Source organism: Heterocephalus glaber, unplaced genomic scaffold (assembly GCF_053883595.1).
Source record: "Heterocephalus glaber isolate CG9 unplaced genomic scaffold, H.glaber_assembly_v1.0 deba00001608, whole genome shotgun sequence".
NCBI classification, from domain to species: Eukaryota; Metazoa; Chordata; class Mammalia; order Rodentia; family Bathyergidae; genus Heterocephalus; species Heterocephalus glaber.
This window is the reverse complement of record NW_028258379.1, coordinates 962,762-978,059: the sequence shown is the minus strand read 5'-3', so window position 1 is coordinate 978,059 and position 15,298 is coordinate 962,762. Positions and strand designations below refer to the sequence as shown.

Genomic DNA, 15,298 nt, shown 5'->3' with positions numbered 1-15,298 from the left:
TGGTACCAGGGATCAAACTCTGGACTTTGTGCTTGCAAGGCAGGTGGCAGCACCACTGAGCTAAATCCCTGGCCCAATTTTGGGGAATTTTTAAATCAACTCCATAGGTGAAATAGATTTGTTTGATCGATATTTTTAAGACTGAATTGAAATCATACAAATTTCAAAGAGTTGAAGGAGAAATGATGTAGTAAGAGTGAAGAAATCCAGCCAGCCACATGAAAAGTAGGTCCTTTACACAAACAAAAAGGCAGAATGTAGAGTACTGCTGATAAAATTACAATGTATACTGTTTTTTTCATTCTTTGTGGGACTTAAAAATTAAAACTGAAGTCTTCCAGCTGAATTTTAAACACCCTCAAAACAAAAACAAAACATTTTTCTTCCAATGCCAGTGTTCTAACTTGTATATATAATGAAAATGAGTTACCTGAAGGCTTTGAGAGCTAGCTGGAACAGTTCTGGTTTTATTGTGAGCCAATCCAAGGCACTAGACCAGGGCAGAACACCACCATAAACTCTTAATATATGGCCAGGAGTAGGAACCATATTGTCTATTCCCAATAAACCAAAATAACAAGTCATTACTGTGTGAACATAAAAGTCTTTTAAAACTTTGTCCTTTGAAATTTCTTCCAGTGCAGCTGAGGCCATTTCTGAGTGGAAACATTCTAACTGACTTAAGACAAATTGGTACCATTCTTCTGGAAAGAGGGAGCTCATCTCTTTCATTCTGGAGTTGGGTACACAGCTAGACCTCCACTCTTCAGGTAAGCTCACTAAGTGAGAATGCAGAGAACTGAACTCAGTGAGAGAGATATAAGCCATGCTTCCTTGCTTTCCTTTGTCAATAGCAGGGTATCCCAACATAACTGCTTTGTAAAGACTGTTTTCAGAAATTGTGCCTGTAGAAAGATTATCAATTTTCTGTGAGTCTACTGAGCCTGGAAGATGAATAGTTGTACCTGGTAAATCATTCAACCGATTTTTCCCTTTTTGGACAGTTGGCTCATCATCAAAAATATCATCTGACCAGTCATTGAAAGTCTGTGAATTAAAACTGTGTGTGTCTTCTGGGGATCTGGGACATGATGACGGAGGCAGGACTATTAAAGATGTTTCCCCTTTACTTTCAGTTTTGTGAAAATTCTGCTTGCTGGGCCTTTTGGAACAGTACTGAAGGAGGATGAACACAAGTACTTTGATAAGGTCACCTTTAAAACTTTTCAAGTTTTCATGAGAGTCAATTATGCCAGAGAGGACATTCCTGGCATCAGAATATAGTTTCACAGGCAAAATGGTACAGGGTGTCAAGACATTCCCAAAGTGTTCATTAAGGGAACATACTTTTGAGTACTCTTGTTCAAAAGCACCTTCAAAAATTTCATCAACTGTTCGTGCTTCAGCAGTATGACAGGATGTTTCTTGCAATTCTAACCCCTAAAAAGAAAATAAAAAAGACTTGAGTTTATAATCTCTTATTACATAGAGAACAGCAACTAGTCTTATAAATACCCAGAGATTCTCATAATAAAAAATGACAAAAAATTTAACTCAAGAGCTACACCTTAAACTTTATGACATTTGATTTTTTTTTTTTTTGTACTAGGGATTGAACTTGGGTCCTTGGGCTTGCGCAGCAGGTGGTGAAACCACTGAGCTAAATCCCCAGCCCCACATTTGATATTTTGATACTGGATAGCAGCTAAAAGTAATGCTACCACCATTTTAAGAGAAATTATAAAATTTCCACTAGAAATCAGGCAAATATTGAATATGAACATAATTTTAAAAGACTGTATCAATTGTCAAGATTGAATCACATGAAAACATTAAATCAGAATGTTGTGGTAAAAAAAAGTAAAAGTGGAATGACAAAGTATGTTCAATAATTTTGTCTCCTTTTTTCATTTTGGTACCAGGGATCGAACTTGGGTCCTTGTGCTTGCGCAGCAGGCGGCGAAACCACTGAGCTAAATCCCCAGCCCAATTTTGTATACTTTCTACCCCACTTTATAGGAGATCAAGAGCATTATACTATTTTTTTTTTTTTGTACTGGGGATCAAACCCAGGACTTGCGCTTGCAAGGCAGGCGGCGGAACAACTGAGCTAACTCCCTGGCGAGCATTATACTATTGTTATGGATGCATCATAATAGGACTAATCATATTCTTGTTCAAGTTTTTTAATGATAGTATAATACACATTTATGTAATTAGTCTGTTTCATCAAATTACAGCATAAACTCCATAAAACAGCAGTCTTTTGGTTACTGCTATAGTCTCAGTGCTTAAACCAGTACCAGGTACAAAGCAGGTGTGCAATAAATAAACATTGAGTATTATGAAGAATTTTAAACAGATTTTGATAACTTTCTTGAAGGAATAATTTGGAGAAGACATCAAAGCTTACTGTTTACTATTTTTATTATTAACTTATGCACTTTTTTTTTTTTCCACAAAAGTACCACAGTCCTCAGAACACATTTTTTAAGTCATGGCTTCACCAGTTACTGGCATATAACTTGAGTAGGTGATGCAGCCTCTCAGGTTCCTTTTCTCTTTCTTTTAAAGAAAACATTTACCTATTTACTGAGGTTAGTTAAATTTACACTTTGCAAAGTTTAACATGTTCTATTAGTGTTAGTAAATGGCACAGGTTAAACAAGGTTTCAAAATAAAAAGATTGCCATTAAGAAGTATATTTTTAGCACAAACGACCAAAAGAGAATCACATTATTAGGTATTATTAAATGATATGATTTTCATAGAATAAAATTAAGCAATCAATATATCCTTGATAATTTGTATGGAAAATTCGTGGACTTGTACATGTTATACTGGAGCAGAGACTGTCAAACCCTAGGTGAGTCAGAATTATGGAGAGCACTATTTAAAGCCAACTGCTGGACTCACTCTCAGTTGCTGATTTGGTAGGTCCACTTTTTAAAAAATTAAATTCTTTTATTGGTACATTTTAGGTATATAACACATTTACATTTCTCACTGGGAATTGTGCCTTTTCATGATGCATCTTGATTCTTATTTTTTCCCCATTCATAGCCCTCCCTTCACCCCCTCCACCCTTCCCTATTTACCAAGACTTTGTTTCCATTTTTTCCATTTCTCATCATTTTTCCTTTCCTTTCTTTCCTTTCCCCTGACCTTCCCACTATCCCTACCCCTTTGAACCTTTTCTTCATATTTCACATTATCAATTATTCATTCTAATCATTGGTACATTTTAGGTATACAATATAATGACATTCATCATTGGAAATTTGCACCTTTACATAATCTTTCTTGGTTCTTATTTTTCACCCTTGTCCAGCTCTCCCTTCAACCCCTTCATCCTTCCCTATTTACAAAGACTTTGTTTCCATTTTTCCATTTTCTCATATTAATTCCATTCCTTTCTTTCCTTTCCCTACCCCTCCCACTTCCCCTTCCCCTTTGCCCCTTTTCTTCCTATTTCACATTATCTCTTATACCTTTTAGTCCTTATTTACACTTTCAGTTTCTCATACTAGAGAAACTGGTATTTATACGTGTGTCCTATTTATTTCACTTAAGAGTATCACCTCAATGTGCATCCATTTACCTACAAATGTCTATAATTTCTCATTTTTCATGGCCGAGTAGTACTCCATGTTATTAAAAAAAAACACATTTTCTTTATCCAGTCTCCAGTTGATGGGCATTTGGGCTGTTTCCAAGTTTTAGCTATCATAAACTGTGCTGCTATGAACATGGGTGCACATATATCACTGTGGTATGATTCTTTTAATTCTTTGGGGAAGATGCCCAGCAGGGGAACAGCTGGGTCAAATGGGACTTCCAGTCCTAGTTCCTTGAAGTATCTCCATACTGATTTCCACAGTGGTTGCACCAGTCTACACTCCCACCAGCAGTGGAGCAGAGTTCCTCTTTCCCCACAGCCCGGCCAGCATGTTACTAGTTGATTTCATGATAGCAGCCATTCTTTATGGAGTGAGGTAAAATCTCAGTGTTGTTTTCATTTGCATCTCTTGAATGACCAGTGATGTTGAACATTTTTTCATGTATTTATTTGCTATTTCTACTTCTTTGAGAAATATCTGTTCAGTTCAGATGCCCATTTTTGGATTGGGTCTTTAAATTTGGGAGGTCTGACCTTTTTAACTTCTTTATAGATTCAAGATAGTAGACCTTTGTCTGAGGAACAGCAGGTGAAGATTTTTTCCCACAATGTTTGTTGTCTCTTCATACTGCTGATAGTTTCTCTTACTGTGCAAAAGCTTTTTAATAAGAAGACATCCCACTTGTTGACTGATTGTGCTAGTTGTCAGGCAACTGAGGTTTTGTTCATAAAATCTTTTCCTACACCAGTGTCTTCAAGAGTTCTACCTAATCTCTGCTCCAGCTAGATTAGCGTTTCTATTTTAATATTTAGATCTTTAATCCATTTCAATTTTAGTTGAGTGCATGGCAAGAGATAAAGGTCTAGTTTTAATCTTTGGCAAGTTGAAGCCCAATTTTTCCAGCACTATTTATTAAAGAGGCATTCCTCCAGTAAGGGTGTTTGGCTCCTTTATCGAAGATGAGATGGCTGAGTGTGTCTGGCGTTGTTTCTGAATCTTCTAATTTGTTCCACTCGTCCTCAGGTTTGTTTCTTTTCCAGTACCATGCTGTTTTTCACAGTAGCTTTGTAGTATAGTTGCAGGTTGGGGATTGTGATACCCACTGCCATGTCTCTGTTACCTAGAATTGCTTTTGCTATTCTGGGTCTCTTCTTGTTCCAAATGAATTTTTGGGTTGTTTTCTCAAGGTCTGTAAAGTATGCTGCTGGGATCTCAATTGGAATTGCATTGAATCTATATAGCAGTTTTGGAAGTATGGCCATTTTCACTATATTAATCCTTCCTACCCAGGAGCAGGGGATGTCTGTCCATTTACTGATATCATCTTCAATTTCTATTTTCAGAGTGCTATAGTTTTCAGAGAAGAGGTCTTTGATGTGTTTCCTTAGGTTGATTCCTAGGTATTTCAGTTTTTTGGATGCTATTGTGAAAGGAAGTATTTGCCCTATTTCTCTCTCAGTGAGTCTGTTATTCTTGTAGAGGAAAGCTATTGATTTTTGTGTGTTGACCTTGTAACCAGCTACTTTACTGAATTTGGTTATTAAGTCTAGAAGACTTTTGGTGGAGTTCTTGGGGTCTTCTATATAGAGTATCATGTCATCTGCAAATAAAGACAATTTGACTTCTTCATTTCTTATCTTTATTCCTTTTATTTCTTTCTCTTGTCTAATTGACATGGCTAATGTTTCCAAAACTATATTGAACAAGAGTGGTGATAGCAGACATCCTTGTCTTGTACCTGATTTTACTGTGAAGGGTTTCAGTTTTTGACCATTTAGTATGATACTGGCTGTTGGTTTTGCATAGATAGCTTTTATCATTTTGAGGTAGAGACCATCTATTCCAATTTTTTGGAGAGTTATCATAAATGCATGTTGGATTTTGTCAAATGCTTTTTCTGCATCTATGGAGATAATCATATGGTTTTTGTCCTTGGCTCTATTGATATAGTGTATTACACTGATTGATTTGCATATGTTGAACTATCCCTGCATCCCTGGGATGAATCCCACTTGGTCAGGGTGTATGATCTTGATGATCTTCTGCATTTTATTTGCCAGTATCTTATTAAGGGTTTTTGCATCTATGTTCATTAGTGAGATTGGCCTATAGTTCTCCTTTTCAGTTGGGTCTTTCTCTGCTTTGGGGATCAAGGTGATGCTTGGTTCTAGGAATAACTTTGGGAGTATAGCTTCTGTTTCAATTTCCTTGAAGTGTTTAAGAGTAGTGGCAGTAGTTCCTCTCTAAATGTCTTGTAGAAATCAGCAGTGAAGCCATTAGGGCCCAGGCTTTTTGTTAGTTGATATGTTTTTAATTATGTTTTCCATTTCATTGGTTGATACTGGGTTGTTTGGAATTTTTAGGTCTTCTTCGTTCAACTTTGTTAATTCATATGTATCTAGGAATCTGTCCATTTCTTCTGTGTTTTCCATCTTATTGGCATATAGGTTCTGGAAGTAGGTATTGATGATCCTTTGGATTTCTGCTGGGTCTGTTGTAATTTCACCCTTTTCATTCCTAACTGCATGGAGTTGGGCCTTTTCTTTCATTTTTCTGATAAGGTTGGCTAAAGGTTTGTCAATTTTGTTGATTCTTTTGAAGAACCAACTCTTAGATTCATTGATTTTTTTTGTATCATTCTCTTAGTCTCCATTGCATTGATTTCTGCTGTGATCTTTATAATTTCCTCCCTTGTATGAGCTTTGGGTTTGTCCTGCTCTTCTTTTTCTAGAAGCCTGAGGTTCAGCATCAGGTTGCTTAATTGGGCTCATTCTGTTTTCCTAATATGCATATTCACTGATATGAATTTTCCTCATAACACTGCTTTCATTGTGTCCCATAGATTCCGATATGTTGTATTGTCATTGTCATTTAATTGAAGGAACTGTCTGATTTCTTTACTTTCCTCTGTGACCCACTGGTTACTCAGAAGTGTGTTGTTCAATTTCCCCATGTTTATGAAATTTTTTGAGTTTCTTTTGCTATGGATCTCCAATTTCATTGCACTGTGGTCTGATAACATACAGAGGATAACTTCAATTCCTTTGCACTTACTTAAACATGTTCTGTGCCTGAGTATGTGGTCTATTTTGGAGAATGAACTATGTGCAGCTGAGAAGAATGTGTATTCTGATTTTGTGGGGTGGAACATTCTGTAAACATGTTAAGTTCATTTGTTCAAGAGTTTGAGTTCTAGTATTTCATTACTTAATTTTTGTCTAGTTAATCTATCTGTGACAGTGGGGTGTTGAGGTCCCCCACTACAATTGTATTAAGGCATATATGACTTTTCATGTTCATTAGTATTTGTTTCATGTAGTTGGCACACTAGTGTTTGCTGCATAGATATTTATGATTATCATTTCTGTTTGATTGTTGCCCTTACAAGGATGTAGTGTCCTTCTTTGTCTCTCTTAATCTGTGTTGGTTTGAAATCTACTTGATCTGCAAAGTGGCAGGACAGACGGTGGCCCAGAAGCCCCTTCCTCTGTGCCAGGAGTGGCGGGACAGTGGCTCAGAAGCCCCTACCTCTGGGCTCGGAGTGCCGGGAAGAATGGTAGCCTAGATGTCCCTACCTCTGGGCTGGGAGTGGCGGGTCAAATGGTGTCCCTGCTTTTTTTCAGGTTCCCATCACATGGAGTATTGTTTTCCATCCTTTAACTTTCAGTCTATGAGTTTCATTTTGAATTAAGTGTGTTTCTTGTATGCAGCATATTGTTGGATCTTGCTTCTTGACCCATTCTGCCAGTTTATTTCTTTTGATTGGTGAATTGAGGCCATTAACATTGATGGTTAAAACCAAAACGTACTGACATCATTGTCATGACTTTTTCTTTTTGTTGTGTTTTCCCCCTTTACATTTAATTTCTTGTCACGCCAGATGGGTTCATTCTATTTTGCTTCCTGGGGTTGTGATCCTCATTGTCTGTTCCTAGGATATTGTCTAAAATTTTTTGGAGTGCTGGTTTGGTACTCATTAAGTTCCTAAGGTTCTCTTTTGTCATGAAAGTATCTATTTCTCCATCAATTTTGAAAGATGGTTTTGCAGGGTACATCAATCTGGGTTGGAGGCTGTTTTCTTTTTGGGCTTGGAATATGTCCCTCCAAGCTCTTCTTGCCTTGATGGTTTGTCTTGAGAAGTCTACTGTGATTCTGATTGGCTTTCCTTTGTATGTGATTTCTTTCTTTTCTCTAACTGCTTGTAGAACTTTGTTCTTCTGTTGAGTTTTTGTAATCTTAACAATTATATGCGTATGTGTAGCTTTTTTTTTTATCAAGGCTATTTGGAATCCTATATGCCTCACTTATGTGTATGTCGAGCTCTTTTCCCCTGCTTGAGAAGTTTTCTGCCATTACTAATGTGAAGAGATTTTTTTATGTCGTCTGCACTCTCCTGTTTCTTGTTTGACTCCAATCAGTCTTATGTTATTCTTCTTTGCATTGTCTATCAGCTGCTGGATTGATTTCAAGTGTTCAATTACAATTTTGAAGCAATTTTTCTTTTCCTGGTCACTAATTGAAATCTTATCTTCTACATCTGAAATTCTATCCTCACATTGGCTCATTCTGCTGTGTAGACTTTCAATGGAGTTTTTCATCTCCTGGAAATCTATTTGCATCTGTTTTATGGATTCCATTTGTTTCCTATGTTGGGATTCCATCATGTTCCTCAGCTCCTCTCTAGATTTATTAATCATGTCTTGCAATATGAGCACAATCTCTGCTGTTATCTGAGAAATTATTTCTGATTTCATTTTTTCCAGATCCTCTTTTGTTCCCAGTTCAGTGGGTCCAGGTGGTTGAATATCAGAGTGTTCCACCTCATTTCCCTTTGGGGTTGCTGTAGGTGATCTGGTAGTCTGGTTTTGAGACTTATGTGCCTTCCCATTTCGACCCAGGGGAGGCGGGAGGGTTCTGTTGGTGCCTGCATGGCTCACCTCCTTTGAGCTGGGAGCAGTGGGGAGGCAGCTCAGAAGCCCCTTCCTCTGGGCTGGGATCGGTGGGATGGGCAGCAGCCCAGAAGCCCCTTCCTCTAAGCCGGGAATGGTGGGACAATGGCTCAGAAGCCCCTTGCTCTGGGCTGAGAGCAGTGGGATGGACAGTGGCCCGGAAGCCCCTTCCTCTGTGCTGGGAGCAGCAGGACAGTGGCTCAGAAGCCCCTACCTCTGGGCTGGGAGTGGCGGGAAGGATGGTGGCCCAAATGCCCCTTCCTCTGGGCTGGTAGTGGCGAGTTGAATGGTGGCCCAGAAGCCCCTTCCTCTGGGCCAGGAGCAGTGGCAGTGGCTCAGAAGGCCCTCCCTCTGGGCCAGGAGTGGTGGGACAGACAGCGGCCTGGATGCCCCTTCTTCTGGGCTTGGAGCAGTGGGACAGTGGCTCAGAAGCCCCTTCTTCTGGGCTGGGATCAGCAGGACAGTGGCCCGGAAGCCCCTTCCTCTAAGCCAGGAGTGGTGAGACAGTGGCTCAGAAGCCCCTTCCTCTGGGCTGAGATCAGCAGGACAGGACAGCGGCCCAGAAGCCCCTTCCTCTAAGCCAGGAGCGGTGGCACAGTGGCTCAGAAGCCCCTACCTGTGGGCCAGTAGCAGCGGGATGGATGGCAGCCCAGAAGCCCCTTCCTCTGGGCTGGGAGTCTATAGGTCCACTTTCAGGTTCATGAATTTTCATTTCAACCAGGCATGGTGGTGCTCACATGTAATACCAGCATTTGGAAAGCTGAGGCAAGAGGATTGCTCCAAGTTCAAGGCCAGCCTGGACTACATACTGAGTTAAGGCAAGACTGAACTACATAGTGGGACATTCTCACAAAAAAACAAAATTAAAAAATTTTTTTTTCATTTCCTGCTAATGCTACTCATCTGGGGACATTTTGAAAACCACTGCACTAAAGGGACAGGTCTTTGTCCAGGACTAGTTTCAACAAATCTGTGCTACAACATGAAATTCACTCATTCTCTCTTTCAACAAACATTTCTTAAAAGCCTATTCTGTGCCAGGTACTGTTTCAGGCTCTGTTTTATTTCTGAATAAAAAAAAGGGGGTGCCTGTCCCTTTGACATTTAAATTACACAGTAAAGGATAAAGGCATTCAATCATAAAACTAATAATAAATTACTTGGTTTGTTAGAAAGTATAAGTGCTATGAAAATAAGGAAAAAATGAGGCAAGCCAAGGTTTGAGATTGCTGGGGTGGGAACTGGACTGTAATTTTAAATATAATGGCCATAGGCAAAATGATTGAGAAGCAGATATTTGAGCACAGACTTGAAGGTGGTAAGGGGGTTGGCTAATATGATTAGTTGAAAAACATTGCTCCAGCCAGAGGGAAGAGCCAAAAGGCGAGAATGGAAAGGGCAATCAGGGAACAGGGAGGCTATTTTTGGCCTTGATTTTAACACTGAATGAAGGAAGAGATCCACTGTGTGAGTTTGAGTATAGAAGTGACCTGATCTGAACTGCATTTAAAAAATTGTTTTAGTTGACAATATACTGTAGGTAAAACAGGGATGGCAACTAAGAGGCTACTGCAATTATCTGGGCAAGAGATGAAGGTAGCCGAGGATGGGGGTGTGAGAAGTAATGGGATACAGGATATGGCTGAAGGCAGAGCCAACAGGATTTCTTGTTAGACTGAATGTTGGGTATCAAAATAAAAAAGGAGTCAAATGTGAATCCATTACTATTGGCTTGAGCAACTAGAAATATAGTATTGTCTCCAAGGATGATTAAGAGATGAAAGAAAATAGAACGAAGTATCAAAGGACACTGACCAGGAGTAGCTGTGAAGCAGAAGAGAGGAGAGAATTATGTCAAGTGCTGCTCAAGTCAAGTGAGATGGATTTGTGAACACACTGAAGGATTTAGCAGTGTGATAGTAAGTGGGGCAATTCTGGTGGAATGACAGTGTCAGAAACCTAGAGTAAGCTGAAGACATACTGGAAAAATGAAACTGGAGATGATGATAAGCAATCTAATAAGGGACTTTCCTCTTAAAAGAAGGACAGAAATAGGGTACTGCAGTGAGGTGAGAAGATAGTTTTCATTAAGCTGAGAATGATTACATATATGATATAGGAAGTGAAAATATTACTGATTTCCCTTTTTTAAATGCTCAACTAGACATGGATAAGAACAGGACTGGAAGGAAAGCAACCAGGTATATTTTGCTATACAATCAATACTACTCAGCTATTAGTATGTGGAATATATTGAAATATATTTCGATATACTTACTGAAATATACCTTAAAAATTGCTAGGAGTTTTCACAGGTAATTAAAAAGATATTCTTTCAAACTGAGTTACTGTTGATATATACATAACAAGTAAAATTTTACACATGAACTATAAAAAAATACTAGGTAAGCAAGGTCCCGAGTTCGATCCCTGGTACCAAAAAAACCCCCAAAAAACTAGGTAAGATTCACATGCACACTGACCTTAATGTTAATACAGCAGTATGTATAGCCACGTTCTAGAATCATTATCCATATTAAACGATCTTGAAAACGGCCCAAGTAATGAGATCCAGGTAAGAGGAGACCTAAAACAAATTGGAAAAAAAGAAATCATTCTTTAAGTATGTTTTATTTTGCCATATGATTCTTCAAAGTTGGGAATACAACTACAACTGATTCACAACTCCTTCTACCCTCTCATTAGGTCAATAATGAACAGAAATAACTATTCATTGCATATCAATGGCAGTAAATTAAGCTCTTCACAAGAAGTTGGAAGAGACAATGTATTCTGATAATACATAACATTGTGTGTACAAAAGGTTAAATACATGTTAAGGTGGAAAAAATATTAAATATAATAAGAACCAATTCCACATTGATTTAAAAGATTTTGGATATTTTTGTATGTGTATATAAATATAATTTGTTTCTGGTTTTAAAAATTTACAACTATAAATATTTTTAAAACTTAGTTTTTCTTTTAAAACTGTTCTCTTGTGATGTACTCACATTGACTGCAAACTAAAGTTCATTCACCGTTACTGAGTTCAGCCTTAACTACCTTAACTAGAGCATTAACTACCTTAACTAGAGTATTAATTTCCCTGCTAATAAACATTTCAAATGCTTCCAATCTTCACTATTATAAGTAATGCTAAAAAAGTTATCTGTGTGCAAATCTGATTGTATAACAGACTGTGCAGAAGAACTACACAGCAGGAGTGACTGCTACACTTTCCAATGTTCACTCACAGGATGGGCCTTGGTGTCCATCGGGCAACTACCCAACTGATAAGAATCTGTGTGCCTGTTTGTGTAAATGGTGAAGGAGATAGTGAATATCAGCTTTACTTTTTGGAGCCTTGATAGTGGAATATACTAAAAAAAAAAAAAAAGAGGCATCTGCCTTACCAGCTAGTTTTCTCTTTTTATATATCTAAGTTATTGCATCTACTTGACCCGAACACATTATAAACTCATAGAAATCATGTGGGTTGTTTTTATGTTTCAGTGGTGTGCCTGTAACCTGAATTTAAATAGGGAAATTTTTAAAAAATATGTTCTAATCACCTTAATGAAATTTTCCCAAATAATTTTTATTTTATACCTTTATTTACCTCAAAAAAGGTAGAGATATAGTTTTATTTCATATACAATCTCTCTGCATACACATCAATATATTGGAACCTGTTTCATGATTCACTTTTTAGACTTTGCATTTGTTAAGGATTTCTGAAGCACAACCCACTGACTTACCTAAACATCCACCCGCCATCGCAGTCTGCAGCGCAGCAGTCAACCTGGGGACCATCTGGTCATAGTATATGGTGTCCTCACACACACAAGCTGCAGTGCCCACAGCTCCTGGCCAACTCCGAGTAGGTCTGGGAAAACCCACCAGAAATACAGGAAGGGTGAAGAGGGGGAGTAAGGGAGAGGACAGCAGTGTAGAAAAAACTATGATGACCAACACAAATGGAAAGAAGATAACATTGAGTATGCATAAAGTGGTAGTTGTTGTTCGATGTTGTTTTTTCTCCTTCCATGATGCCAAAAGCACAGTTATAGCAAATTGCAATTTAGAGATGAACTGAATCAGACGATCACGTATGATACCAACCTACAGAGACATAAAAATGATTTTTACTTACTCCTGAATGCTTTTCACGAATTTTCAAAATCACTTAAGGAAACTCACTTTATTATTGTCCAAATATTTTTTCAGAAACAGTCCTGTGATTCTTTTTCTTTTTGTTTTGTTTTGGGGTTTTTGTTTATTTGGGTTTTTTTTTTTGTAGTACTGGAATTGAACCCAAGGCCTTTGCACTGACCTATATCCCCAGCCCTTTATTTTCCCACTAAGTCATTAAATCACTCAGGCTAGACTTGAACCTGTGATCTTCCTGCCTCAGGCTCCCAGAGTGCTGGGATTATAGGTATGCACCACTATGCCCAACTTATATGTACTTCTTTGTTATAATTTTCTATCCTCAAAATTAAGAAATGAGGCTATATTTTATATGTTTTGACTTCTTTTTTTAAAAATGGTAACACTAAAGAGAAGTGACACTGTACTGCCTTTACCTTAAGGGTGAACAACTATATGCCAACAAATTAGATAACTTAGATGAAATCTACAAGTTCCTAGAAAAACACAATTACTGAACCTGGCTCAAGAAGAAAGAGGAAATCTGAACAGATCAATTATAGGAGAATAAATCAGTAATTTAAAAACTCACAGAAACATAATCTAAGAACTCAGGATGCTGAGGCAGCAGGACTGCCACGAGTTCAAGGCCAGCCTGGGCTATATGGAGAGACCCTGTCTCAACCCCACCTCTCCCCCTAAAAAAAACTCACAGAGAAAAGCTGAGGTTCAGATGGCTTCAATACTATAAAATACATCTCATAAAGCATTTGAAACATACACTGAATACTGTAAAACATTTTGGAATAATAAATACCAGTCCTTCATTAGCTCTTCAAAAAATATAATAAAGGAACACTTCCTAACTCATTTTATGTGGTCCTGAACTTAAACCAGAGAACAATATAAAGAGAACTACAAACAGACATGCACACACACACACATGCACACGTGCACACACAAACACACACACACTCAGTCTTATGAATACAGATGAAACAGAGTAAAGAACACTTCTGACTCATTTTATGTGGTCCTGATACCTAAGCCAGAGAATAACACTGTAAAGAAACAAAACTACAGACAAACATACATATATACCCACACCTGCGCCCACATATACATTCATAATGAATATACATATAATCAACAAAATACAAGCCAACTAAATTCTGCAACATATGAAAAGGATTATACAGCATGACCAAATGAGATTTATTCCAGAAATGAAAAGTATGGTTTAACAACCAAAATTCAATCAACCCACTACATCATGTTAATAGACTTAAAAGACCAAAACCACATCACCATTTCAAAAGACACTGCAAATGATTTAATAAAATCTAATAACTTTTGGGCTGGGGATGTAACTTAGCAGCACAGTGCCTGCCTGGCAAGCACAAGGGCCTGAGTTCGATTCCCGGTACCAAAAAAAAAGGAAAGTCATCAAACTCTAATAACTTTAACGGTAAAAAAAACAACAACTTGATAACTGAAGGGAAATTGCTCAACCAGATAAAGCGCACCTATGAAAAATCTTTAGCTATCATATTTAAGTGTAAAAGAATAACAACTTAAAGAGTTAAATACAGAAATACCCAAGGGAAATAAAAACATATGTCCATATAAAAATATTCACACAAATGTTCATAGCAATACTTTTAATAGTGAAAAGGGAAAACAACCTAAACGTCCATCATCTGAATGAATCAACTAAGGGTGATGTATCTATACAATGGAATATTTTGGAAATAGAAATAAAAACTGATACAGGCTACAATATGAATGAACCTTGTGAACACAGAAGTGAAAGAAACCAGATGCAAAAGACCAAATATTTAATTCCATTTAAGTAAAATGTCTAGAAGGGGCAAATCTATAGACAAAGAAAGTAGGTAAGTGGCCACTGGGTCTGGAATAGTTGTGAGTGAGATGGAGAGTGGGAATGGTGAATGACCACAACATATGTGAGGTTTCTTTTGGGGATGTTAAAAACATTCTTAGTTGTAGCAATGGCTACAAAACTCTGAATATCTACCACTGAAGAGTATACTTAAATAGGTGAATTTTACTATCTTTCAATCAAGCCATTAAAAATTAACTTACCAGTAAGAGTCTCATTCCTGTATTTAGGTTCCTGTTCCACCATAAGTCTTTACTGGAGATCAATAAATGAAGTGCTGATACAATGGCTGTCTCCAGTAAAGCATTTTCTGTATTCTGCCATACCTGCAGTATACAAGTGACCTACTTTTATCAAGTAGAATATGATAATCTGAGCGAACTGCTAGAATTAAACAAAAAATCAGAATTACACTTAGCAATTAGAAAAGACTACTAAGTACACATTAGGATTACCATTCGAAAAGCTCTTGTGAATCCAATGGAGACAGACACAGAGTGGAGCCTCTGTAAGGAATTATCCAATGAAAGAAATGCTATCATAGCAAAAGGTGACACTAAAAACAAAGAAAGGCACAGCTTTAAGGCAACATAACCTTTTCTACCATACTTTATATTATTTTAGCAAATACTTTATTACTACAGTTAAGCATTTAACTAAAAACCTAATAAACA

General features: G+C 37.7%; 1 protein-coding gene across 5 annotated transcripts in view; it reads right to left on the bottom strand.

The window, feature by feature from the left end:
- Pcnx4 (pecanex 4) overlaps positions 1-15,298 on the bottom strand; it is a 50,763-nt gene that overhangs the window by 20,164 nt on the left and 15,301 nt on the right. For all 5 annotated transcript variants that reach the window (XM_087195203.1, XM_087195205.1, XM_004837449.4 and 2 more), the window contains exons 5-9: positions 15,080-15,180; positions 14,828-14,950; positions 12,331-12,694; positions 11,053-11,156; positions 431-1,440 (exon numbers count right to left, since the gene is read on the bottom strand). In XM_087195203.1, the coding sequence (XP_087051329.1) occupies positions 431-1,440; positions 11,053-11,156; positions 12,331-12,694; positions 14,828-14,950; positions 15,080-15,180 (1,702 nt within the window). The remainder of the gene's footprint in view (positions 1-430; positions 1,441-11,052; positions 11,157-12,330; positions 12,695-14,827; positions 14,951-15,079; positions 15,181-15,298) is intronic.